General features: G+C 46.4%; 1 protein-coding gene across 3 annotated transcripts in view; it reads right to left on the bottom strand.

Annotated features, from left to right (window-relative positions):
* Positions 1 to 23,799, bottom strand: part of BLM (BLM RecQ like helicase) — a 526,815-nt gene that overhangs the window by 403,855 nt on the left and 99,161 nt on the right. For all 3 annotated transcript variants that reach the window (XM_078682948.1, XM_078682946.1, XM_078682947.1), the window contains exons 2-3: positions 4,333 to 4,431; positions 1,368 to 2,170 (exon numbers count right to left, since the gene is read on the bottom strand). In XM_078682948.1, the coding sequence (XP_078539074.1) occupies positions 1,368 to 2,170; positions 4,333 to 4,430 (901 nt within the window). In that variant the 5' untranslated portion in view covers position 4,431. The remainder of the gene's footprint in view (positions 1 to 1,367; positions 2,171 to 4,332; positions 4,432 to 23,799) is intronic.

Genomic DNA, 23,799 nt, shown 5'->3' with positions numbered 1-23,799 from the left:
GAGTAACAGTTCTACTGCATTGTGCGCTCATTGGTTTTTCCGAAGGCAGGCATATCATGAGGTTCTTAGGACCCTAGTATGGTCTAACCTTTTATCAATGGAAGCTTCCAATGGTTAGTACATAAGATTTTGCGGTTACTTATTTTAAAACTGGGCAACCATTAAACAAAGTAAAGAATTGGAGCATTCAGGTAAGTGCCTCTCCTTTATAAGGGTTGTACAAGAGTAAATATTACTTCCTATCTGTTTAATAGACTTGTTAGTGACCACAGTAAATCTCTCACGTTTAGATCCAACTAGAATACGTTTTCTGTGTTGTGCAGATGACTTGCGAATTGTTACACCATGCCACCATGGGCCTACAATAGCCAATTAGTGGAACTGTTTGAGAGAATAAAAGGCGAATACATTTTATTGGAAAATGATTTGGGACAGTCTTTCTAGAATGGATTTGGTGTTATGAGACAAAATGTTCACCAGCCAAACTCCATAGTCTGTGCAATGACAAAAATATGACATGAAAAAATGTTCATTTGGCAAAATTATGTCACACAAAATGTTTTATTTAACAAGATAACTGATTCTGAATGAACCCATTACCTGATCTGCAGATCTCGACACCAAAACTAACTTTTTGTGGCCCATAGTCCACTGTGTTAATCAACAAAATAGCCTAAAGATAACCGCCTCAAAATGCTATCCTTCCAATGAACAGTTCATTTTCCAGATCGTAGCACAGGTCTTACTCTAGATTGGAAGCTTGGAAATTAAATGAACAAAACTACACTTCATTCCCATAATATACCTAGGACTCCAATTAAAGCTAACAACACTGAAAAATAAAGACAAAGGACGAAGTACTGACAGACAGCACTCTATTTACCCTAATACCAAAGAGATGTCATGGATGCCAGCTGAATTATGAATCTAATTCAAAACAGCAATTAAAATACACAATATATTCTATAATCGTAGTTCACTCTCTCTAACCCAAAATCAAGCACTAGACACATACTCAAAACCTGCACATTTTAGCAATGGGGGTGACCTGATGGTCTGACAAGTTTACCATTGGTAAAACAGGATTTCTGTCCCAATACAAAAACAAATAAAACAGTCTTCTTGCAGAGCCAACCTGACCAACTTCAGGGAACACTTCAAAAAAGTAACTGTTTGATAACTGGGCCTCAAGATCAAACTCCCACTTAGAAAACACACCTATGGCTTAGAAAAGTAAAAGGATACATTGTGCTTAAATTGACATGCAAATAGTCAATAACACTGCTTGTTAAATATTCACATTTAAATGCCTATAGCATCGGAAAATAATTTACAAAACAACAAATGAACAAATGGGAAAAGTTCACCTTTGCTGTTGGCTTCTTGAAATCTACTGTCCCCCTTGACATCACAAAGGTCACTGAAGGTCGGAGATTCTGCAGGTGGCCCAGCATTTAAATGTTTGCATTCTCCTTTGACAACAGAAGCTTCTAAACAAATCAAGGATCTGTCACTCATATCCAAGGTCTCTGAAGGCGTATCATGTAACAGCGAGATGTCGGATTTAGCCGATGCAAATTGCACATTCTGGTGACTGGTTTTTCGTGTCCCTTGGCCAGTCAGTTTTGAAGAAGGAGCATTCAATATCCAGGTTCTAGATACATTCCTTTTGCAGGCACTGGATTGTGGAGGGGTTTTGTTAACTTTCACTGTCTGGATTTTCTGGGGCGGTGGTAAAGGTTTGACACTGTTCTTTTCCTTCCATGAGGTGTCAAAGTCGTCTATATCATCCCAGTCTTCCAAACTAATAACAGAGGCAATTGAAGAATCAGGATCAGTCCTTTGAGCCGTGTACTGTCCTGACTCAAAGGGGATTCCTCTGTTCTGTGCTGTAGGAACCAAAGGTGTGTCATGGGCAGGCACTTCCAAACTAGTTGCTACAGGTTTGCACTCTAGGTCGCTTTTCTGTGCCAGGGCGGTGGGCTGGAGGAAACTGCTGATTCGACTCTGCTGCGGCTTAGGCTTGGTTAAAGTTGGAAGACATTTAGAGACAGGCACCTGTTCAGACACATTTACATTCTGGTCCTTGAACACAGGCAAGTGTGTTACCTTGAAAATACTGCTGGATGTAGAGACATCGGGAGAGGACTTCTTCTTAAAAGTGAAAGTTCTGAAAGACAGTTAGGCATACCCAATATGAGAACTACACTACATCTTCATCACAAAGAAATTAATAAACAGAGAATTCCAGTACATTGGAGGGCGTTATGTGATTTCACAGAAAAACAATATCATGGAATACTATTACTGAGAAACCATTTAATCTTAACTGTTTAATGGAGATTTTCATTTACTTTTCCGTAGAAACAAACATATAGAATGTCTTTTTGGTCAAAACTGACTTTTAAATACTTATGTTTTAAGTGTAAACACAATGGTTGCTGGTCGATCTTTCAGAAACAGTTTTGACGGAGATAATTTATTTCAGTGCTTTACGTCAGGGCACATTATTTCATATTTATAGCTCTTACATTGTCAAACAATTACTTTGGATGTTTTTAATTCACTGATCCATCACCACTCCTAAACATCATTTGTCGCTGACCCCTAACAAACCCTAAACACCATCAATCCCTGCCCCCTAAAACTCCTCACCACACCTAAACTACACTATTGAAGCCTAAAAGCCCTCTCTACCCCAAATATCCACCATACCTGAACTATAAAATTACACACTACCCCTAACTCCACCCATTCCTGAACCCTAAAAACCCCCTTTCTACACCTAAATCCCACCCATCCCACATTCCTAAAAAAACCTCAGCACACCCAAACTCCACCCAACCCTGAACCCTACCCTCACCGCCCTTAAACACCAGGCATCCATGACGCATAAGAACTCCTCATTACCCTAAACTACTCATTCCTGAACCCTAAAAAAACTGTTTTACCACTAAACTTCTCCCATCCCCGAATCCTTAAAACCCCACACCACCCTAAACTTCACCCGATCCTGAACTTTAACAAAACTCTTCAACACCCCAGCTGCTACCCATAATTGAACCGTAAAACCCCTCAAAATTTCCTTAAAATTGTCTTTCCTTGAAATTGCTTTTCCATGATTTGGTTTACTTCAGTGTGGTTTCTCAGTTTTCGTTTTCCATTTCCATCCGTTTATCGGGACTGTTTAATCTCTTCAGAGTGGTGGAAAATCTTCACCCAAACCAAGAGTGTAAAGCTGTCATTTGGTTGTTACCGATCACTGCTCTAGATCAATGTAAGCTTTAGGTGCAACTTAGATGATCAGGGTGGTGATTTAGTGACCTTGGTTTAAATTGGACTGGTCCAGTTCAGACTGAGCTGTTAGATTGCATGCTAGGCCATTACTGTTCAGGAAGGGGCATGCTGGAACTCACTTGGCTGACAGGGTAGGGTAAAGCCATGATGCTGGAGGCTGGGCGGAGTCACGACTATAAAGTGAACTGGAGTCATCTACATCCACTCTGGACCGGCCAGACTGAGCCACCAAAAGGCACCCTGGGATGATCCAGTGCAAACTTGCCTTTCATGGAAAACAATGGGCTGCAAGGGTTCATGCTGAGCTGTCCAGTGCAGATTAAGTAGTAGCCTGTCAAAGTACGTTCTTGGCAGATACAGGGTACACTGGCACACAGCAGCTTAGGCATCAAAGCAAATGGGAACTATTGAGGTGCACACTTGATAGCATTGGTGCATGCTGAGTAACATGCAACATGTTTCAGACCTTTACTCTATAATTAATAGCAGTGGTTCTCAACGACCCCAATATCCCTTGAGCAGGCAGCAGTGAATCGGACTGCAGCACTCCTGTGGATGTAATAAAAATCATGGATCGCAGTATACCCAAGGTTTCAACCACTTTAGTGAAACTACGATTGCATTAACACCCGGTTTAGGAACTAGCGGCAACAATCTCAGAACTGCCTAGATTACAATTACATAAAGAATGATCACAAGAACATCTTAATAAGAAATGCTGTACTTAGCAACAACATTTGAGGTACAAAGCTTACAAAATACACAGGTAACATGGAGACAGATGATAGTGCTACAAAGCTCTCAGTGCCCTTTAGGTTGGGAGCAAGTAGAAGTGATAAAAGGACACTCTGACCTTAATATCACCTAGTTTCAGTGAATGGCAGAAATGCTAGGAACCTAGTAACCCTGGTTTGGGTGGTATGGCTGTGAAACCCCGTTGCCTCTGTTTTCATACATGGCAATGAAAGCAAAACTCTAAGGGAGACGTCTCATGGCACGCTAAGGTCTGAAGTATCTAAAGGCACTCAGACTCACCCAGTTTTTGGTTTCTGTAGCGATGGTTTATTTAAGGGTCCTTTTACTGAGTGCAGCTGCAGCTGTTTTTGAAGATTGTTCTGTGGGAGTCCAGCCATGCTATGGAGAAAGAGAACAACAATAGTCATGATGAGAACTTCACACCACACAGGATTTGTATTTTATATTAAGCCACTGCCCTAGGTCATCTACAACAAGAAGTGTTGAAGGCAAAACAATAAAAGGATCACTGCTTTGGGGCCTCAAAACTATCTTGATTTGTGCCTCCAAAACCAGTGCTATCTCGAACTGAATCCTAATTTACGGCCATTTGAATGCAAGTGGTTGAGGCTCACTGTGGGGGAGGGAGGGGTTTTTGGTGGGTATGGAAGAGGATAGTAGTACAAGGGCAGGTTATCGGGACAAGTTTGTGCAGGGCAGGGATGGGAAAGGAGCAAAATGTGGTTCAGAAATATCTTGGGAAGCAGAATCCTGTGGAGAAGCATAGTGCCTCATGCAACGATGGATGTTCTGTGGGTTGCAAGCACTCTGGAAAGTAGCGTCTTATTGGGATGTAGGATCCTCTTGGAAGCAGTGCTGTATAAAAGGGGGTGCATCCTGTTGGACTGGGAGAACTGGGTTTGCCTTGTGCAGAGACAGGGCCCAGAAGAGCAGTGTTCTTGGAGGTGAAGCATGTGTTAGCATTTATATAGAGACTATCTTGTTAGGAGGGGATGCAAATATATGTGTAGACGCTGTGGACCTGTGTTGGAGCAGTCCCGATGTTGGGCTGAATCCTGTTAGCTGACAGCACGTTGTAGAGCATGGGCAGTGATAAGTCTGATCTCAGAATGGTAAAGTGTCCCGAGATGCAGCCACAAGTGAGAGGCAGTGTCTTGCATGATAGCAGTATTTTACCAGGAAGGAAGGTACAAGCAGAGGTATGGGGCAGAGTGCTACAATGAGTGATGCAAAGTCTTCCAGGGAGTAGGGTTGTAATGAATGGAGAAGGTGTACCACTGGGTGTCCTGGTGATAACAGTTTTCTGTGGTAAGATGTGCCAAGTCTTAATGGGCCATAGTTCTATTATGGGTGGGATGGATGGGCAAAGTAAATCTGAAGCAATAGAGTTTAAAGACTGGTAGTTTTCTGAGGAAACGCTAACTTGTGAGGAGAAGTGTGTTTCGGGAAGGCAGGGGGAGCACAAAGGGGGGGGGGGTGTTTAAGGTCACCAGATGCTCCAGTTCACCGCAACATCAGTTTTCCACAAAGGGCACTCAAACAACATGTCAGCACATACTGGGATCTGGGATCTTGGCATCTTGGCACTCCATGGCAACCATGGAGCATAAAAGAAATTCCTGAACAGGAAGAGTGATGATCCAGTGGCATGGAGCCCATTCAGTCACCCTAGGGTGAACTGTTCTATGTGAAAAAAGTGTTCTCCACTGCAGTTCTTTATTTTAAAAATATATGTGACAGGACCCAAGGTATACCACTGCAAATCGCACCACCCACAGCTCCAGCCACTGCTTACGAATGTCAGTGACAACATTACCTTCAAACCCTCACATTCAAACAAACGTGACATTCTGGACAAATAAAGGTCACCCAAGCTCTGGGGATGATTTCCAGTGTTAGTTGTATCATTTTGTTTCAGTATTACTAAACATACCACTGACATACTCTGCTAAAAAATAAGCTGAGTGCCACTATGTGTTGTACTCACACAAACCAGTAAGTGGCGGTGCTGAGCACAAATTAAGAACTGCCTCGTGGGACATGATTCTATGAGTGTTAACAGTCAAGTGAGAATGGTGTATTGTATCAACCCAACATACAATTTAAAATCATACATCTGAAAGTCATTTTTAAAATATATATACATATATTTTAAATGATTCAGTTGTGCCAAATATTGCTCCGAATTGACAATAGAAATTGAAATAAAACATAATCAAAAGCCCTGGAGGTGCCTGCTTTGTATAAGCTTAGGGCAATGCTTCAGCTCCAATTGTCTTTTGTTAATTAATGTAACTAGCTTCCCTTAGAACTTCCAAGTAGATGGTACAAAAACAGAACATCGAATTAGTCTAATACCCACTGCATGCAAATGTTTCAAGTACTGGGTTGACTGTAGAAGAACCCCATCCATGTGTGAACGTCTAGCAAGGTCTTTATCTAAACGTATTGTATAGAACCATACCAAACAACAGTTCCTACATCACCTATGTAGCATTCAAAGGACAGCATATGTTTTACTGTTAAAAATGAGGTTAACCAGGCTAAACCCAAAATAAACTGTTGTTTCCTTAATAATCATTCCTTTAGACATTCTTGGCATCTCATGTAAATCCTGCCAGCACAAGAACCAACTTCCACAGGTGCATGAAGAGTGTCGCCAACTGATTGAAGGACAACTGCCTAAAGCTCAACAAAGACAAAACAGAAGTGCTGATCTTCAGCAACACCCCTACCCTTTGAAATGACAATCAGTGGCCCTCGGAACTAGGATCATCACCCAAACCGACCGACCACACCAGAAACCTTGAAATAATCCTAGACAGCAAACTGACCATGAAGTCCCAGATCAACACAGTCTCCTCTGCCTGCTTTCTCCCACTTCGCATGTTATGGAAAGTCTTCAAATGGCTCCCCCTCAACACCAGAAGTACCGTTACTCAGGCCCAGATCACCAGCCGATTAGACTATAGCAATGCACTCTACGCTGGGATCTCCACGCACCTTCTGCAGATACTCCAGACCACACAGAACTACGCTGCCAGACTCATCCTGGACATCCCCAGATAGACCCAGATCACACCCGACCTCAGAAAACTCCACTGGCTCCAAATAAAGAAAATATGGCAAGTCAAGCTGATGACCCACGCCTAACAAAGCACTGCACAAACAAGGACCAGCCTACATCCACCATTCATGAACTTCCCCTATCCTACCAGGGAACCACACTCCACCTTCGGCTGACTCACCCACACCCCTTGTATCCACTGAACAAACAGCGTAGGATACTCCTTCCACTACCTCACAGTGAAAACCTGGAACAACCTCTCTTTGCAGCTATGGACCTTCACCTCTCCGCTGGAATTCCAGGGACACTTAAGACCTGGCTGTTCGCTTGAGTCACCTGAACCATTAGGACCACCAAGCTTCTAGAAACCCCTCGGCTGATAAGTTGCACTATATTAATCCAATGATTGATTGATTGATCCAAAGTGATTTACTCTGGAGCTGTCTACCAAAGTGTCAGACCTAGATGTACAGAGAGGTCCTGAACATTGCAAGAACCATCCCAGTGACCCCCCCGCCCCCCAGATACTTTACATATCCTTCCTATAGTACTTTAGCTCAGTGGTGCCACAAATCTTCGTTCAATAAAGGGGAGGGCTTACATTTAACTAATGAAATAAGATCCCAAAAAAGAGGGATAATTAGTGTAATTGAAGGTAAGCTCAACAGTTGTTCAAGGAAAGAATTTTCATTAAAAGATAATGAGGGTAGATTATATGACCCAAAATGTTTGGCCCATAAAGTCATGTTTGTCCCTGTAGCTTGAATACTTTTAAGTGCAAGAGACCACACGCGCACCTCGATAATGAAGCGGGCAGCGCCCCTGGCATACTGGGCTAATATGGCCTTGCTCTTCAGATTTTGTTACTGCAAAGTCGTACTCAAGCTTATTCTTAGCTGCACGTAAAAAAGGAAGATGAAAAACTTATCAAGACTGGATTCATCATACATTCCCTTATTTTTAAAACCTCCAGATGGATTGAAGACTATTAGTTTTCTCTTTGCTATTGCGATTGAGAGCACCTTTTCTTTGCATATCTCGCCAAACGTATAGAACATTATTTTTAGTTTCAAAAGTGTTTTTATTGAAATTCGTAACAGGCATATAATAAGACAGTTCTGTGAGAAAAGTAAACTCAGAGCGTACAGTGCGGGCGGGACAGACAAGCATGTCTTCCCTTGTGTATCAGGTGAAGCAAGGAAGGTACGCCCAATTAGCGATGCAATGTCACGCATGGAAGAGCAAAAGATTGACATAAGGAAAAAAACACGAACCAAACCCCCCCCCCCCCCCCCCCACAAAATCCCCCCTCCCTCCACCCCGACCAGTGTGCCCACGAAGGTCAGTGACACCTGCATTGAGTCGCGGGAGCAAGACGAGGCCATGAGTAGTAGAGTCACCGGGAGTCATCGGTGGTGCTAGTGAGACGCAAAACCCTAAGATACTTGGGGCAGGTGATTTCATTGAACTCCTTGGATAAGAGGGTCAGCAAGGGGAGCCATGTCTTGCGAAAGGCGTCTGTGGAGCTGGTGAGAGTGGCATGGATACGCTCCATCCCAAGGGTGAACCACAGTTTGTGGAGCCATCCCGTGTGCGTAGGTTTAGTCGTAGTGCCCCATAGTGACAAGATGTGCTGTGTGGCTGCCTGCATAGCGATACCCATCTGCCGGCCGCGTAGTGATTTGAGGGGAAACATTAAAGCATTGGGCAGGCCCAACACGGTGTATGCTGGGAATCTCGGGACTTCAGTCTCGAAAGTGGAGTCTATGTCATCTAGGACCTGTGTCCAAAAATCTCCCAGCTCGGGGCACCCCCAGAGGATGTGAGTCAAGGTACCACGTTCCCCGCACCCTCTCCAGCAAAGGTCGCTGCGCCCCGGGTTTCCCTGGTGTAATCGGACCGGAGTAAGGTGCCAATATGTGGCGAGTTTGACTGCAGTTTCCCTTGCTTTGGTGTTTCGTGTAGTGTGTGAGGCTCTATGGTAGATGTATCCCCATTCTTTGGATGACAAGGTCCTCCCAAGTTCAGCCTCCCAGCGCCTTTGACCAGGTGATTTAGCCTGAGAGGGTGAAGGGGCAAGCATTTTATAGAGTTCGGAGACGAGGCGCTTATCCGTTGACTTAGTAAGCAGCCACCTCTCGAAGTCCGTCATGGGGCGTCCCACTAGGGCAATGACGTTCGGGTCTGTGAGCCAGTGTCGGAGCTGGAGGTATTGGAAGAAGTGGGGGCGTTCTATCCCGTATCCCTGTTTAATGTCGTCGAAGGAAAGGAATCCGTTCAGGTCAAAAAGATGTCCCGCAGCTCGGCACGCCGAGCCCCGCCATTGAGAAAATGCACCTGGGCCCTCACCTGGGGGGAAGTCAGGGTTGTCCAGAAGGGGAGTGAAAGGGGAAGGGAAAGTAGTCAGTCCGCGTTTGAGCGCCACCCGATTCCACACCTGTAGAGTCGTGCGAGTGATCGGGGACCGTGACATATAACTGGGCCTGTGGCGTTTGGCCAGGAATGGAACCCGCCACAGCGGCGTCTGAGCCATAGCTCTATCTTGGAAAAGCCATCTCTTTTCCGATTCGGGCCTGTACCACTCCACCAGGTACCGGAGTTGGGATGCCTGGAAGTACCGCGCCAAGTCCGGGATTCCGAGACCGCCCTCATCCATGCTCTGGTATGCAAGCAGTTTGTGAAGTCGGGCTCTCTTCCCCTCCCAAATAAAGCCAGACAGTAAGTCTTGTAAGGTTTTCAACGTGCCCGCAGGGGGCACAATGGGAATCGTTTGAAATAAATATAAAATCCGCGGCAGGACTGACATTTTTATAGCCGCCACTCTCCCCAGCAGAGAAAGAGGTTGTTTGGACCATCTCGCCAGGTCTGAGCGGATCCGGGTGACAAGAGTTGCGTAATTAGTGGAGACCGTGAGGTCGGTTGAGGGAGTCAGGGTGATACCTAGGTATGGTACCCGGTCGACCACCTGTAGGCCGCTGAGGTGACCCAATGTCGGGGCCTGCGGGCGCGCATTTTTGCCTAGAGGTAAGATGAGGGATTTTGCGATATTAATGCGGAAGCCTGAAACAGCCCCAAACGAGTCAAGTTCCTCCATGAAGGCAGGCACCGAAGTAGCAGGGCTGTGTATAGTGGCTATGACATCGTCCGCGTATAGACTGATAGGATGGGGTTCGCGCCCGAAGTCGATGCCCTCCACCCTCGGATTGTCGCGGACTCTCTGTGCTAGAGGCTCGATATACATCGCGAATAGGAGGGGGGAGAGGGGGCACCCCTGCCTGGTACCTCGTTGGATCTCGAACGGGGGCGAGCGCAGGCTCCCCAGGCGAACCGTGGCCCGTGGATGATGATAGCAGCCCGCTATGCGCGAGCAAAAACGGTCACTGAGACCGAACCGGCGGAGTACGAGTTGCAAATAATCCCAGTTCACGCGATCGAACGCTTTCTCCGCGTCGATGGCAAGAAGCGCAGAGTCCGAAGCTCGAGAATGCGTTTTGTCAATAAGGTGGAGCACCCGTTTAGTATTGTCTGCACACTGGCGGCCTGGAACAAAGCCAGATTGGTCCGGTTCCAAAAGACCAGGAAGGCACGGGCCAAGGCGGGCAGCAAGGATGCCTGTAAAAAGCTTCAGGTCCAGGTTCAGTAACGAGATTGGGCGGAACGCAGAGCAGTGCGTGGGTTCCTTCCCGGGTTTAGGAAGCACTACCACTTCAGCGGCTAGCATGTCCGGAGGAATGGAAGCCGCCCCTTCGAAAGAGTTGAAGAGGCGAGCGAGCACCGGGGCCAAACGCCGATTGAAGAGCTTATAGAAGCCCGCCGAGAAGCCGTCCGGGCCCGGGGATTTAAGGGGGCGCAGTCGAGAGATGGCAGCTAAGACTTCTTCCTGGCTTATGGGGGCATCAAGAGCTTCCGCGGTAGACTCAGGGATCGCTGTGATAGCCACAGTATTGAGGTACGCTTCAATATCCCCGGACGGGACTTCCTCCCCCCCGTACAGGGAAGCGTAGTATGAACGAAACGCCTCGGCCACTTGGGCATCGTCTGTGAGCACTTCACCATTGGCGCCAACCAAAGAGGTGAGTTTGGCCCGTTGGGTCTTAGCCCGTAGAGCACTGGCCAGTAGTCGCCCAGTTTTGTTCCCTCCAACATAATAAGTATGCCGTAGGCGGAGAGCCGCAAACTCCGCCCTGTCCGTGTCCAGACTGGCGAGTTGGGCCCGAGCAGCTTTTAGCTGTTTCCACACACGAGGGGCACATGTGCGGCTATGCACCCGTTCCAGCTCCGCCACCCGCGCCGTAAGTTCCTCCCTCTTGCTTTTGCGGTCTTTAGCTTCCGCAGCCGAAATAGCTATGAGCTCGCCCCGCACGACCGATTTCAGAGCCCCCCAAAGAGCCGTCGCTGAGATGCCCGGTGTGTCGTTGGTAGATAGGTAAGTGTCTATGCATTCCCCAATACGTTTGGTAACATCAGGGCGCTGTAGCAAGGGTTCGCGGAGGCGCCATGGGCCTCGAGGGCGTCGGGGTGCTCGGAGAGCGAGGGAGAGTTCCACCGCGTCATGGTCACTGAGGGCTGCGGGTGTGATGGCAATGTCCTCAATGGTTGTAAGGAGATCTGAAGAACCCAGGAAGTGATCAAGCCTGGCGTAGGTGTGGTGCACATGCGAGTAGAACGTGAATTGTGAGGCCGTCGGATGGCGTGTCCTCCAGAGGTCTACCAAGCCCCTTTCGGATAGCCAACCATGCCCGGCAGTTGACAAGGCCCCAACGTCCCCATAGCGGTGGCCAGACCGATCGGCATGTGTATCCATAACAATGTTAAAGTCCCCACCCAGGAGTAGGGGTGCGTGTGGTGTCTGGAGGGCTTCGGAAATGGCGCCTTTTAAGAAGGCCTCTTGACCTGTGTTTGGAGCGTAAAGGGTGCCGATCGTGAGCGTTGTGTCACCCACGGTGAGAGTGTATGCAAGGAGGCGGCCTTTGATTTCCCCCACCTTATTACCCACCCTCCCCCTAAATGAGCTAGAGATTAGGATCGCAACCCCAGCATTCTTTGTTGGGAGGGAGGAAAAGAATTGTTGCGGGAAGGCTCGCGAGCGCATTCTGTGCCAGTCCTTCTGGAGGAGACGCGTCTCTTGTAGCAGGCAAATAGTGGCTTCAGAGTTTTCCAAGTAAGAGAGAACAGCTCTCCTCTTGATCGGGTTGTTGAGCCCCTTCACATTAAGCGTTATAATCTTAAGGGAGTTGTCTGTCATCGCGCAGTGGGTGTGTGATGCAGCGCTGAGGGGGCCATAGGCACATCAAGGGAGCATGTGGCATTTCTCGGTGAATAGTGTATGGTGTGGTCCCTGTTTGTGTCTAGGTATGAGCCATTTGTGTGGGTGAAGACTCCAAGTCGGCACATGCACCTTGGTGAGGGGCCTCTTCGCGCGAAAGCTGAAGTAGCGTGGCACACTGGTCCCCACCCCGGATCCCTCCCTAACCCAACATCCCTCCCAGAAACAGCCGGCAGCCACCAAAGTATGCAACTCAGCACAGGCAAATAAGGACAGTAGTAGGCCGCGGCATAATAACAAAACCCCAAACTCAGTTTCCCCCCACCCAAACCCAACAAAAGGAAAACTTGTAGTCCCAATCCCGTCAAGGCACACAGGATTGTGGTTAAGAACAATGAAGGGGTCATCTCCGATGGCAGCTTCACCGGGCCCCCCGCCCGAACCGCCAGTCGTCAGGGCTGAGCAGGTGCGATACACAATCTCCAAAGCAAGAGGCAGTATCACTCTGGGGAAGAGGTCTCTCTGATCACCTCCGCCACCGCAGTCTCACGCTCCCGGGAGATGGCAGAGGCATCGGGCCTGAAGCGCTGAGGAGGGGAACGTCTGCGGCTTACAGTCTGCCAGCCCCCTCTGGAGGAGCCCTGCGAGCTCTTGAAAACCGGTTCAGCATCTACTTGGTCAAGACCCAGGAGACCACAAGCGTCTTTAAGAGATCGGAGCTGTTGTAACCGTCCGTTCCATTTGAATATGATTCGAAAGGGGTGCCCCCAAGAATATGAGATGTCTTTTCCCCGCAGGAAGTCCGTGACTGGCTTGAAGTCCTTCCTTTTCTGGAGAGTCGTGGCGGAAAGATCTTGGTAAAGGGCAATGGGATGGCCTCGAAACTGGACGGGCTGAGCTCTCCGGGCTTCCCGGAGGATCCTCTCTTTAAGCGGGAAGTCTGGAAGGAAGGCCAAGATGTCCGGCGGTGGGGCTGGGGCTCTGCGTGGCAGTCCTACGCGATGCGCCCTGTCAATGCGGATGTGGAAATCTTCTGCCTCCCCCAGAATGCTCCTGAAGAGGGCCTGCAGGTACGCAGTGACATCAGCCCCCTCTTCTTTCTGAGGGACCCCCCGGACCCGTACGTTGTTCCGTCTGGAACGGTTTTCCAGGTCCTCCGTATGGGCCTGGAGGTCAAGGTGCTGGTCCGTGAGACGCAGGACTTCCTGCTGGAGCAGTTCGATCTCGGAGCTCCTGGCTTGATCAGCCTCCTCGACTGCGACCACCCGTTCGCCGAGGCCCTCCACATCTCGCCGGAGTTCCCTCACCTCCCCCGCCACCTCCTGTTGCAGGGATTTGAAATCGTCCCGTAGCGAGTTGAAGAGCGTCTCCAGAAAGGCTTTGGTGATGGGCAGTTGGTCATCCTTGGCCGCCGATGACGCCTTCCCGGTCTCAGGGGACGGCGGGTCCTTGCCAGGCTTGGGCTGCGATTTAGACAACAGTTCAGGGAGAGTTTGCGATCCTTTTTTGCCTCTTTGCCCTGCCATGGCGCGGGAGAGGGTATGGCCCCGACAGGCAGTTGAAGATTGGAGCGCCTGTGCTGAGAGGGGCCGGAGAGGAGGCAGACGGGGAGCGGGGGGTAAGGCAGTGTCCAGACCTCCGTGCACGGGCAGGGACCGACGGCCTCAGACGACCGCAGGCCCAAGGGGGGGGAGAGGCAAGGTGAAAGCCCCCGCCCGACCGGCGAGAGACCGCAATGAGTGGAGTGCGGCCCACCCCCCAGAGAGGCGCTCCAAAGGTACCAGTTAGGGTTCTGTAGCGGGGGCCCACAGGGATGTCCGTACGCCGGGGACTCGGTCGTGCCCCCCGAGCTCTTCCACTCCCTTTCCCACTCTCCTCACCTGTGGTGGGTCGGCGTGCTCAGGGACTCCGGTCGCCAGGCCAGGTCAGCCGTGTCACCGGGAAACCAGGGGGGCAGTGTCCAGAGCCCCCCCGGATGCGGGGCCAGTCGGGGCACCGGTCGGCCCTCAACGGGAACTCCAGGCAGGTGGGGGAGTGAGCCAGGCCCGAAGCCGGGGCCTCGATGTGCACAGCCGCCGGGCCGCCCGCTGGGTTGCTGGGGCGGCAGCCTCCGCCTCGGGCGACGTGCGTGACAGCCTGGGATGCAGCCGAGGAGGTCCGCTGCAGAAGGGGCGGGCCGGCTCCCCTCCGGAACTGCCGCCGGCCCGGTGCACAGGCCCGCCCGCGGTATGCGAGTAGGCCAGAAGCCGGGGCCTTGCGTAGTCCGCCGCCGGGTTAGGATCAGGGCGGCCCGGGCAGAGGTGCCGGCGTAGCGGCAAGCCCCCAGGGCTCGAGCGGCGGCAGCGGGGCCCAGCGAAGCCTCGCTGGATGTCCAGGAGTGTCCCACCACACAGGGGGGCAGCGAGTCGCCGGCGGGTGCCAACGGGACCCCCTCCGGTCCAGCGGTGCAGCCGCCGCACTATGGCGCCAAATCCGGGCTCCAGCGGCTCTACCGCAGCAGGCGCGATGGGCGTCCGTCTCTCAGGTGGCCGAGCACCGGCAGTTAATTCCTCCGACCTCCGGGTGCCAAGGACGGAGAATTGCGGCTATGCTAGGCGATATGGCGGGATCGGGCAGGGAGCTCCGGAGACCTGCGTCCGATCACGCCGCCATCTTGGACACGCCCCCCGAACATTATTTTTAATTGTTTGGGAGACCTGGATGTTAGTAGGGTGTTTTCTACAAAAGACAGTGTCCTAATCCAATGACCTCCTATCATTGGTGCATCATTTGTGCACCTACTGAGCAACTCTACAACCAAAATGTACAAGTTAAGTAACAGAAGCACCAGCAAGCATCCCTCTTGAACACCGTTAATGCTGGGAAGGGTGTCTTTTTCCCCGCATTTTTTCCTCACTTCACTATACAAATATTTTCATCATGCAATCTTTTTAATATGTTTAGACGATCTATATCATTGCCGGGAACGTTATCTAAAGTGAGGCCAAGCTCCACAAAATCTACATGCAGAGGCTTCTTTCTTGAGATCATGATGCAGTACCAGTCTACAATCTAGCAATGCCTTCTATTGTATGTTAATTGTGTCTTTGCCTTTGTACAGTGATCTGCTACTTTTCAGCTAGGTTTGTATGAATACAACATACATATATACATTAACATTACATTTTTTCAGCAGGAGGTAGAATCTGAACACCAGGTCGACAGGCCTCGCTTTCTTTCTGAAACCTGCCTGGCAATGTGAAAGAACATGTTTCTGCATTTTACTTTTAATTCTGAGTGCATATGATTTAATTACAAATCATACGCTTAAATGAAGGCTTTTAATCACATACTTTTCTTTGTAAATATATGCCTAAATAAAGTCTTTCTATTGCAGAGATAGAAGCACGTTTTAAGTGAGTGTTTTGGGCACAATCCCAAATAAAAATGTTTCACCAGCAAATCGGGGTACAAATAATTGCACTGATTTGCCAGTGAAACATTTTTTTTTAATTCTGATTTACTATCAAAATACTCGCTTAAATAAAGGATTTATATCGGTTTCAGATATCAGACATGCACTCCCATAAAGCCTCTATGAAATACACAGAAGTGCAAATTTAAAATTACATCTCCCCTTGACGTATTATTATATCATGCCTGTGTGTTTGATTTTCAATTGTCACATCCATCAAATTAAACGCTGACCATTGCATAGAAACATTGACCATGTTATATTTACCAACATACATTTCCACCTTTTATTTCATGTGATGGAACAAGAAATATATAGTGGGAACAAACATACTCAGTAGGAACATATTCAATGTTCCATACACGCGGGGAGACCACAATAACAAAAAACAATTGCCAACATTATGCCAACTAATGTAAATAACACTTATTACAAAATGCCATTTGGAAGCGGAGAACTGCTGTGGAGATTTCGCTTCTCTATGTTGATGCGTGCCTACTTCGTTGCATGCAGTGTTTCGGCTCCCAGAGGGGCGACGGCACATTACAAGCTTTGCATGGCTATGGTGATGTGCCATTAGCATTGACAACGCCTATAGACATTAACATTGACAACGCTTATAGCTCTCGGATGCCAAGAACAATCGGCTTTGCGGCCAATTCTTGTTATTCTTTTAGGTGCATCTCGTATCTTCCTGTCATCGTGTCTGTCACTGCCTATACATCAATCACGTGTACAATCCATGCATATTTCTTATGTTTTCCCCCTTCACAATCTGTCCAGCGCTCGGCTTCTATAACGGACTTCGAAGAGCTGAGAACCTCAACCACGTCCCAGGGCTGAAAGGTTTTCCGTTAGCTCATGTTTAACATGTCCTTGTTTGTGGTGTGCCTATGTGGGACAATTTTATATCCTATGTGAAACATTTTGAGTGGCACTTATCACTTGGCACTTATCGCTTCCCTCTACTGAATGGTCCTGGACGTATTCTTTATCTGCACTCCGGAGAAGACAACTCGGATCCCTGTGCGCACAAAAGATTCTCCAAACAACCTCTCTCTGGCCCTGTTAAGACTTCACAGTACCAAGCCCTAAATTCTTACAGCATTCAAACATAAGAACCATGCTTGCAAAGTGCTATATGGAGTTCTTTGCTTTTTCATGACCTGTACACTATCCCTACCCCTGCTCATCCAACGTAATCCATGCATGTAGCCCTGGCAATATAAGCAATAATAAATGCAGGCTTTATGCTCTCACGTCATGTACTTAATAAGAATAGTTTTAAAAAATAACAAAAATAACAACAGCAGGCTATAAATGTATTAATGCACCCAGACAATACATGGATAAATGGTCCCATGCTGTACCGAGCAGGCATGAACTCACACAATACATACATCAATTTACCCGGGCTGTAATGTAAATTTACAATGTCTCAAGGACCGATATGATGGGCAAGAGACATTCTGTCCTACCACTTTGCATGTCCCAATGGATCATCCAGCCTTATATGTCCTCGAGTCATTGTAGAGTCGCCTCCAAACGTGAATATCATCTCAGGTAGAGACATGTTCTTTAAGGATAATGCACAAGTCTCAGGCAGCACATGTCTAATACTAACCTTCCCCTCTTTCCTACTTCCCGCACTTCACTCCCTAGCCCCACACTAACTGACTCTGCTCATAGGTGTCCCTCTGAACCTTCGCACTCTGATTCTAACTCTACTCCCTTCCTTATGACCATTGAATCACCCCACTCATCCCCCACTGTATGCATTTACTTTACCCCCACGTCCTGCCACTGGCCATCACTCTAGCCCTATTTATTTACTCTTTTCTGAACTCCTCATACACCTTGCACTGTCACAACTCAACTCTGCTCCTACAATTCTCAGCCCGAATGTACGCACCTTCATTATACCTCTGCAACTCACTCTGCCAGTACCCTTAGTTTATCTTTTAACTCCACAAACATCCCTCACTCTGTCCCTAACCTCTCACTTTCTTCCCACCCCGCTTTCAATCTGCTCCCAATATCTCTCTGCTCATACATGTCCTGTCTGACCTTCCAACTTTACTTTTACAAACCTTCTTGCACTACTTACACTCATCCCAGGCCATTGTATCTCACTGTGCTCATATCTTCTCATTTTGCACCTATTCTGCCCCAATATTTTAAGCTGAATTCACTCTCTTCACACTTCTCTGCTTTTGACTTTTTACTCATCTCCTGCACTCTTTCGACGTACATTTACATATTTCTGGTAACACGCTTGTCCATTGTATTTTCTCCCCCGCTCTCCTCATACACTATCAGACTTACTAACCTCTCATTGTGCCCTTCCTCCACATTCCACTGATTTGTAGTAAACCTGTGATATCAGTGACAATCTAAAGGGTTAAAACGCCTGTAACAGACTGCCTAATTTAGTTTTGTGCTTCGGACGTGATACTGGACGTGATAGTGGTTTTGTACAAAACAACACAAGACTTAACGTGACTGTGGACTAACAACACATAAAACACAAAACCATTTAGGCAGCAGCAGTATATTTACATGTACGGGTGCCTAATAGCACAGCATGGTCGCTGGTAGGGGGCAGGATCGCCTTATGGAAACATTGCTGTTAGACGGAAAAAATGACGGGAGAAGGTAAATAGGCGTCCGGTTTGTTCCAAAGGCCGAACTTACTGCCATAGGTACATATTCGGAGACCTCCACGTGGTATATCACAAATGCTGTACTTACTTCCTTCACGGAGAACCCGCACTGGGATACCTAGCTGTTGCCCCTCCGGACCGTGTCTTAGAGCCCGTTCTGTGAGGAATGTACTTGAGCAATTGAATTTCCGGGTTTCGGCCGTAAACACTAGACAGTGCGTCAGTGGCGGCCATCTTAGAAGGATGCAAATCACGGGTATAATAAAGTTGTTGACAACAACCCAGCCGTGTAAGGTACTTGGGTTAGTTTATTCTTTTCAAACATTGTTCAGACTATTCACATTGGTAATACCTTACGATTGCATTAATTAAGCGTTAAAAAACCCACTATCACGTTTTTACACTTCGTTATGTTTCAATTCAATTCAATTCAATCTTTATTCGGTTAAAAAAACCTTATAAGATACAATACATATAATTAATAAAATACAAGCAGATACAAAGTCACAGTTAAATTTGGGTACAGTTAGCAGCACGTTTTTTCTTGTAGCAAATAATACAAAGTATGTAATTACATTTCCCTGAGGGTTTTTTAATTGGAAGACAATTCATCACAATCAGTTTGCCTCATCTAACGAGATCACTTAGTAGGTATAAGAAATAAAACAATAAAATATTTTCTATATAAAACAAGCACCAGGATCACTAAAAACAAGCAACACTTTGCCATTTAGCAAACAATATCATGTTAAACTAACCAGTTCATTTTACCTCTGCACCTAACTTATACATTCAATTCTCTTACAGCAATCTTAGACTGCGACTACTTGAACAGGGAACTGTTTTTTGTGTATGATTACATTCAATTCTAGCCAGCGATAATGCAGTACAAAGGTAGATAAAATTAGATTTTAAGACCTTTTCTCTTTCTGATCAAGGCTACACATAAGAGGAAACGGCTCAGACTGAACACTATCGGTTGAGAGGTATCTCCCTTAAAAATTCTAAGCCCAACCCCAATATGGCGAAGGCCTAACATTTTGCATATGGGCTTTAACCATTTTTTCCTTGCGTTAAGATATGCAGGACATATAAATAAAACATGAGATTCATCCTCTTTCAACCTCATTTCACAAAGCTCACATAAAACTGAATCAGTATTCCTATTTGCACCCTTATTACAGTGCCATTTGATTGTCCTGTCCCTCGTTTGCAAAATACTGTACCGGAATTTTAGATATAGACTTTTAGCCAACGGGGGGTAAATTTCATCCATAAGGGGCTCTAGTTGCATATTCATTTTTACTTCAAAAAATTTTGAAGTCAGAGTTCCTATATTGGGGTTGGCTAACACTGAATCACTAATAAACTCTCAATACCTTTGTTTCAGAAGCTTTTTTGAGCTATTAGTGAGCGAATCTGGGTCTGACCAAAAATTACTCAGCCCCAGTTTTCCAAACCATTTTTCGACGTACACTAACCATGGCAAATAGGTGATATTTTTTATAGCCATTATCTCTTTCAGTGCTTCTCTGTAGTCTACCAGCTCCTCTGTAGACCACAGACGGACCCAGTAAAGCAACGGGCGAAGAGAAGCATAATCATCTGTGCGTCGAAAATTGAGGTCCCACAGTACAGGGGTCAATGGTGTGGAACCAGGTACACCTAGGAGCTGTCTGATGAAGGAATTCTCGCGTACTAGAAAGGTATCCTTCAATACATAACCCCAGAGATCCGCTCCATAGAGGGAGGATGATTGTGCTTTACATTTAAATAATTTAATGGCCGGTGAAACTGATTTAAAATGACTATGCTTATGCTTTTTTTAAATCGGGAACTGGTTTTGAGTCAACCTCAGTTTTGCATTTTCTAGTTGTGTTTTCCATGATATTTTGCTATCTAAAATAATACCAAGGTATTTAAAATTAGGGACTTCTTCAATAATTTCATCATTTATTTTAAAAACTTTGTTAAAACCTTTATGGGGATTGATTGTCATGACCTTTGTTTTTGAGGAATTAATTTCCAATTTCCTGTCATGACAATACAAGCTAAATTTATTTAAAAGGTTCTGAAGTCCTCTAGGTGTCTGAGAGATTAAAATTGTGTCGTCTGCAAATAACAATGCCAGAACGGCTTCACCACACAATTTGGGAGAGTCATGCTCGCAGCCCAAAAGGGTGTCGGGAATATCGTTGACATAAAGGGAGAATAGGGTAGGTGCCATTACACACCCTTGCCTAACCCCTTTGGATATTTTTATTTTCTCACTTAGCTCCCCATTTGGTCCCCATCTGACTCGTGCATAATTATTCTCATGCAGTCTAATTAGTAACTGTAGAATGTTTCCGGGCACGCCCATATTATTTAGTGTCTTCCATAGGTCTGCCCTTGGAACCATATCGAAGGCTGCTTTCAAGTCGACGAAAGCCACATATATGTGGGAGCTCCTTATAATAGTATATTTCCAGACTAAACATAAAAATCTAAAAACCTGGTCCACTGTGCTTATTTGTGGTCTAAAACCAGCCTGGTACTTCGTAAAAATAGAATGGTCATCGATCCATAAGGCAAGAAGACTAAGAAGTTGGCGGGCAAAATTTTTTTGTAACTAGTCAATCAAACTGATAGGACGGTAATGCAAGGGATTCGACCTATCACCTTTTTTGAATAATGTTACAATCTCTGCCCCCTTCCAAGTTTCAGGGACAGAAGCTCCACTAGCAATTTCATTAGATAATAAATTAATGTAGGGAGCCCTATTGTAATTCTCATGCTTCCAGAGGTCCCCAGGTATTCTGTCCGGGCCTGGGGCTTTTCCTGGCTTAACTGCTTTAATTGCTAAAATTGTTTCGTTCAAGGTAAATACAAGAGGGGTTTCATGCAATGCCAAGTCAAGGTACATATTAGCCTGGTCTGGTCTTCATTATCCCCTGGGTCGGCACAAGCATATAATAAAGAGAAATGCCTAACCCAAGTCCTTTCCTCAAGAAATCTATCTTTGGTTTCAGTGGCCCCTTTGGTGCCTCTAGCAATAAGGTTCCAGAAGGAGGTCTGATCTTTGCGCTTACAAGCATCTAGCAGGTCAGACCATACCCTCTCGTCCCATTCTTTTTTGGCCAAAAGTAAGCTTCTTTTGTACTGAGCTCTTTTGATTTTAACATTGTCTGATGAATTTTCCCGGACTGCAATAATTAAATCTGATTTGGCTCTCCGGCATTCCTGATTATACCAAGAATTACCCATTTTTTTACATTTATGAGCGGCATTTGGTCTTTTTACCACTCTAGTCAGGATCTCACTGAGCTGGCCAGTTAAATGGTCATGGGATTCTGTCAGACAAGAGCTATGGTTTGCAGTACTATTCTCAACCAAGGGGGACATATGTCTAACGAAGACGTGGTAGATCTGGCTAATAGTATTTGTATTTCCTAAGACTGCTGGCCACTTTAGGGACCTACGATTATTTGCTTCTAGGGGGTCTTGTAATTGATAAATATTTTGTCTGGCTCTCTTGTTGGTAGGATTAGAGATCAAATTTTGGATAGATAAAATCAAAGGATAATGATCGCTCTCCATGCGGTCATCCACTTTTAAATCCACTACCATAGGCCATAAATGTGAGGAAACTATAAAATAATCTAAATGGCTAGAACAAACACCTCTAATAAATGTTGGCTTACTGGGGCAATCTGAAGGCAAACGCCCATTACATGCACGTAACCCACACTCAAACGTTAAGCTCAGTAATTGTAGGGCACTCACAGTACAGGCTACTTTGTAAGTCGTGTCAACCAGGGGTATATTGTTGACACTATCCTCATCTTTATAGATGTCTTCAAGACCCAGTATGGGCTCAAAACTTCTATTAAAGTCGCCACCTATAATTACCGTTGCATTCTGATCTAACCCTGCCATAATGTTACCTAAGTGGGTTATGACTGGCGATTCTTTGCACGCTTGATGTGGTCTGTTATAGACATTGATCACATAAATGGTCTGTCCCTTGTTTTTTTTTAGTTCAATCATCAGAAGGTCAGGATTGTTTGTATCTATTTGCTTTAAGCTTACCCCCCCTGTGATTTTGACCCATACTGTTAAACCACCAGAAGGTCTGCCCCCATTTGTGTTTGTTGCGGGAATAAAAAAAGATCTGTAATCAACCTTAAAGTAGTTCTCTAACCCCCAAGTTTCCTGGAACAGGATAAGGTCCCCACTGGCAAGATATTGGTGCCAAGCTGGATCAGATAAATTTGTTCTCAACCCTGCAATATTCCAGCAAAATATTTTATCTATTTCTAACATTTCTTGATTTGCCTGTGCCTGGGGTTGTCTAGTAGTCTCGAAGACATCTGTATTCAATGTTTGAGCCACTGTATTTTGTCTAATGGAATGGTAGTGCGGCAGTTCTACCCTGCAATCCAGTGCATTTTGATTGAACTCAGCTTCGGGGATATACTTGGGAATGGCATCCCTTACTTCATTGGAAACCCCCCCCCCTTGAGTCAATCACAGTCGTTAAGACCAGCCAAAGCCCCAAACCTGTTGGAAGTGCTAATTCCACAATTATAGGACGGAGCCCCAAAACCCCATCCATTTATAGCTGTATTCCATCTAGGCGCTGGGGTGTTAGGGTATGGCAAGTTCTGCTGGTCACCTAACCATCCTCCAACGTAATTACCATTACGTGTCGCCCCATACTCATTGACATGATTACACGGCCCCCGTCTACTCACTAAATTCCAATTTGGCCCTGGGGTAGTAAAACAGGGCACATTTTGGTGGTCACCTAGCCAAGCACCAACCCTATTACCTGGGACAATATTAGTATCAGTTACCATAGGTCCCCCACCCCATCTGTTATTTCTTGCCATCCAAACTGACTTCAAGGCATTTTGTTTGGGTTCTTTTTTCAACTCATTATAAAAAAATTCCAATGTAAGGGGGATTATGGTGCCACTTCTTCGTTGCGGGGGAAGAATATTGGACAAAATATTCGGAAGTGCGGCTGAGTTTGAGAAATTTAACACGACACAGTCGCCCTTCCATTTTTTAAGCTTATTCCCAATCCATGTAACCCTCCTTGCCGTTTTAACTTCATCAGCTAACTGTTCTCCCCACTGCGCCATCCTCATGTTATTTGACAGCCAGTGTAATGCCTTACTGGTTAGTGATGATGTTGATTCTGTTTGGCCAGGTGGTAGGGTAGGTACATTTGCTAGTACTAATACCAACGGTGAAGCTTCTACTACAAATTGTGACAAGTCTTTCTCGAAGCTATAGGGTGCTGGTACAA

The sequence above is a fragment of the Lissotriton helveticus genome, chromosome 3_1 (assembly GCF_964261635.1).
Source record: "Lissotriton helveticus chromosome 3_1, aLisHel1.1, whole genome shotgun sequence".
Classification (NCBI taxonomy): Eukaryota; Metazoa; Chordata; class Amphibia; order Caudata; family Salamandridae; genus Lissotriton; species Lissotriton helveticus.
Note: the sequence above shows the minus strand (reverse complement) of the source record. Positions and strands in the feature narration are given on the sequence as shown.